Below are 4,137 nucleotides of genomic sequence, written 5' to 3'. Positions count from 1 at the left end.
AGGAATTCCACCGTTGGTTCTTTGTGCACGATGGGTAGCTTGGTTGGATGGTGTAGGTGACGTGGCAGGGGGCGACAAGAAGAGGCGGGCACACAGCACAAGTGGCGGTGAGGGCCGGGGCGGGCGACGGAAGCCAAAAGGCGATCGAATCTAGCGGGGGGCGCCTGTGACGACGGCCGCGTCGTCCTCCTCCAGCCGGGCCGCCCGCCCACACTCCGCCAGCTCACTGCCACCCCACCTACCCCTGTCCGTCCCTCTCTCCCCTCACCGCTCCGGTACGCGCACCTCCATCCTCCCCATCCGTCACCCGGTAGTCGCACAGAGAGATCGAATGGAAGCCATGGAAGCTAGCGTCTGTCCAGGAAGAACATTTTCCTCAGTCGTCTGTGCGATTCTTTCTTTCCAGGATGGAATGGATGGTGCTATCATTTCACTTTCCCAACATGACGCGAGCAGTAAAAAAGGAAGAGCGCTGCTTTGCAGTTCAGTCTTCTCCACCACCACCTCCAACCCCCTTTCCAATTCGCAGTGTACATATTTTTTCCATTCTTCTAGTAACAAAGAACCAAAAACCAAATGCAAAACAAAAAAAGAATTGAGCTCAACAAGATCGCAGTAATGGACTAGCTACCCAACCGCCGGATCTCATACCGTAGGCAGCAGCAGCAGCATTGGCAGTACTAGATACAACAGCGCTATACAGGACCAGCAGATCGTCTTCGCCGACGACGAGGACGACGCCGCCAGCGACGTGGTGTAGTTCCCGGGCGGCGCGGACAGCTTGGTGGGCGGCGTCCGCTCGCCCTCGTCCGGCTGGGGCGGCATCGACGCGGGCGGCGGGGTCCCGGCGGCGGCGGCGACGACGGCGGAGTCGCCGCCCGGGCCCGTCCGGGCGAACATCTCCTTGGGCAGCAGCACCTTGGAGACCGCGAACACGGCGACGGGGTTCTGGTCGAAGACCGTGCGCGTGATGGTGGCCTGCACGACGCCCGTGTCGATGGCGACGGAGCCGTTGAACCGGGTGATGTTGAGGGTGAACCGGCCCGCCTGGCTGGCGTACTCGGTGGCGAGCGTGGGCTGGAGCGGGTTGACGATGGACTCCAGCGACCCCAGCGGGTAGTAGGAGTGGAGGACGTGGAAGCGGAGCACCACGGCCTTGCGGTCCGCGGGGAGGGACTGGAGCCGGTCGCCCGCCGGCACGCTCGCGAAGGCCTCGTCGGTGGGCACGAACACCGTGATCCCCGCCCCGCGCTCGTCGCCCTCGAACTCCTCCGCCACGCCCGAGGCCTCCAGCATCGACGCCGCCACGTTGAAGCCGCGCGCGTCCGCGAGGACCCGCGTGATGTTCACCGGGCCGGCGCCGGTGGGGCGGGCGTCGGAGGCCGCCAGGTCGAAGCCGGACGGCACGATGAGGCCGCTCACCGCGAGCACGCTCAGGTTGTAGGGGACGGAGGTGACGGCGCCGAGGACCGTGGCGTTCGAGGCCGGGAACGGGGCCGGCGAGCGGATGACGCCGAGGCTGTTGTTTGGACCGGTGAAGGTGACGTTGACGGCGCCCAGGTCGGCGGAGGCGCGGCCGGTGGTCTGGAACAGCGTGGTGACGAGCTTTCCGTAGGCCGGGAGGCGGCGGAGGTCCGCGGGCGAGATGTACTCGAGGAGGACGTGGTAGCGGAGCACGTCGGCGAGGTCGGCCCCCGCGGCGGCCGCGAACGCCGACGGCGACTGCGGGAGGTAGCGGTCCGGGACGGCGAGCAGCGTCAGGGAGGACCGGCCCGCCAGCTCCCGCGCCACGGGGCTGGACGCGAGCAGCCGCGCGAAGCCCTTGAGGTCGGGGAACGGCGCGAGCACCGCCTCCACGTCCACCGCGGCGGCCTGCGGCGCGAGCAGCCCGGCCACCACCGCGACGAGGAGGAGGAGGACGAGGCGGGAGATCTGCCTCCGCATCTCGCCGTGACCGCCGGGAGCGCAGCACTGACCGACTCGAGGAGTGAAGAAGATGGGGAGTGAGGTGAAGCGAGCTCGAGATGCGGTGGGTGGTGAGCCGAGCCAAGCCCGGTGAGCTGGAATGAATATTTCCTCCCCGCCTTTGTTTTCCTAGCACGAAAATCGCTGATTAAACTTCTGGGGGTTCCCTCGCTCCCACGGGTTGGGTTCAGTGCGAACTGCGAAGCTTTTGTTCCGATTTGCGTTTTGTGGAAATTAATGGCGGGCGGGTGGGTGGTGTGGACTGTAGCTGAAACTCCAGCTAGGGGGGGAGTAGACTGGGCAGTGACAGTGAGCAAGCTCCCATGCACACAGCAGCATTCGGGAAAAGGTTCGTGTGATCATATAGCGGGTCCCGTTCCCGTGTTGGCTTGACTCTTCCATTCTTGTATGGTTATGCCGTAACTGTAAGTTTAATAGGAAACGCAGAATCTTTTGCGGGTCCGAGTGTTGATGATGATTATTATTAGAGTAACATGGATGGAACCAAGTGCGTACTCTACTCAGGTAAAACAGTAGCTTTGCCGTAAATTTTTATTTAGAGGGCGAGCTTTGCCACAAGTTGATTTTTTTCTTTTCTAAAGCGTCGGCAAAAGCACACAACACAAGGGAGAGTGCCGATCACCACTAAACCAGACTGTGACCGGCATATATCAGCAAGGAATCGAGCGTCATCCGCTAATGCTTCTCATGATCTCATCCGATCTCCAGACCTCTCGGGGGACCAGCTCAGCCTTCATATCGTACCTATGTTTGCTCACCCATTGACCTTTCTTTACATTATCATCATTTTTTTAGTAAACGATAGAAGAAAGTAGAAAAACTGTATGGAATAATGGATTTGGGGAAATATATATAAAGTTCACCAAAAGAGTTTCGCCGGCCTGCCTACGCCGTTGCCGACGCATCTACCATTCATATTCCTGTGAAACAGGGAATCCTTGCCTTGGGAATTTATTCTAACCAAACTGACCCTCAAAATCATAACGAAGCTTTTATACTACACTGATATGTAAAGACACACTCCTTCCCAAAATCCTTTTGGCTAAATGCTCTTGTTCTTTCGAGACAGGCCACAGTTTGTCGGCCAAGATAGAGATAGAGATCTCTTCCAGAGATGAAACGAGGCATGTGAGGGAAGGCAAGAGTATGAAAGAGTGGGCCAACCTTTCCTCCATGAACACGAGACGTGCCTAATCTCTGCATCATCTCATCCACAAAAGTCTGAGCATTTGCGACGCCATGTTGCCTGTTGGGAAGTACTAGAGTGGAGCTGTGGAGCACGCCCATCACCATCAGCTACGCGCCTCATTGCCAATAGTGGAAAACCGAGAAGAAAGAACAAGGAGGAAGAGCGCTGCTCTGGATGACTAAACCTGCCCGATTTCAAGTGGGCGAAACTATTCAGCTGCTCTGAACTCGCCCGGCACCCCTTCGCCAGGGCTTGTCGTCTAACGGGAACGGGTATTCCTTATCCGCAAGATTCCCGATCTCTATCAGACGGTCCTGCATATGCATGTGAGGCACATTCAACGATCAAAGCTTTGATACTGACACTGCTGCCAGACTTTGAATGTTCGGGCCTACAAGCAACACGGGGTACTCAGTATAGATGAACAAGATAATGCTGTAAAAAGATATTTTAAAAAGAGAGAACAAGGTTTACCTTAGTGCATGGCCAATGCATAGCTCCAGGGGTGTTGCCTCGCAGCTTTATCTTGGTTTGGGTGGTCCAAATTAGGTTCGGATAAGGAGGCAACCTCTTCATCAGGAGGCAGCCTCTTCAGCCATAAAGTGAAAACTGAATGAAAATGTGAGAGAGAAAGAGAAAAACCAAATCAGCTTTTAAGAGAAAGGCATATTAATGAGACCATAACATGGCATGCATATGTCAAAAGTTCTATCCAAGCCTAGTTGGACAGCTGCCTCCATTGCTCATGCCCTTATCAGCAGATAAAGGGATGACACGGCAGTTGATTGTTGGATGGCAAACTTTCATAAGAAATCGTCAATAAGCAGGTATGCAAGTATATACTGCAAGAAGAGATTTTGGTTGTATAGTAACAAGATAAAAATAACAGTGTCGATTCCTGGAGCTCATATTGAAAAAGATCAAGTGCGAGACAAAGTTACAACAGAGGGGGAAGACCAAGG

General features: G+C 56.2%; 1 protein-coding gene across 1 annotated transcript; it reads right to left on the bottom strand.

Annotated features, from left to right (window-relative positions):
* Positions 1-520: 520 nt before the first annotated feature.
* On the bottom strand, positions 521-2,127 carry LOC124705611 (fasciclin-like arabinogalactan protein 4). Its single transcript, XM_047237319.1, has one exon. The coding sequence runs from the start codon at positions 1,942-1,944 to the stop codon at positions 646-648; it is 1,299 nt and encodes a 432-aa protein (XP_047093275.1). The 5' UTR covers positions 1,945-2,127; the 3' UTR covers positions 521-645.
* Between the last annotated feature and the right edge of the window lie 2,010 nt (positions 2,128-4,137).

This window comes from Lolium rigidum, chromosome 4 (assembly GCF_022539505.1).
Source record: "Lolium rigidum isolate FL_2022 chromosome 4, APGP_CSIRO_Lrig_0.1, whole genome shotgun sequence".
Lineage (NCBI taxonomy): Eukaryota > Viridiplantae > Streptophyta > Magnoliopsida > Poales > Poaceae > Lolium > Lolium rigidum.
Note: the sequence above shows the minus strand (reverse complement) of the source record. Positions and strands in the feature narration are given on the sequence as shown.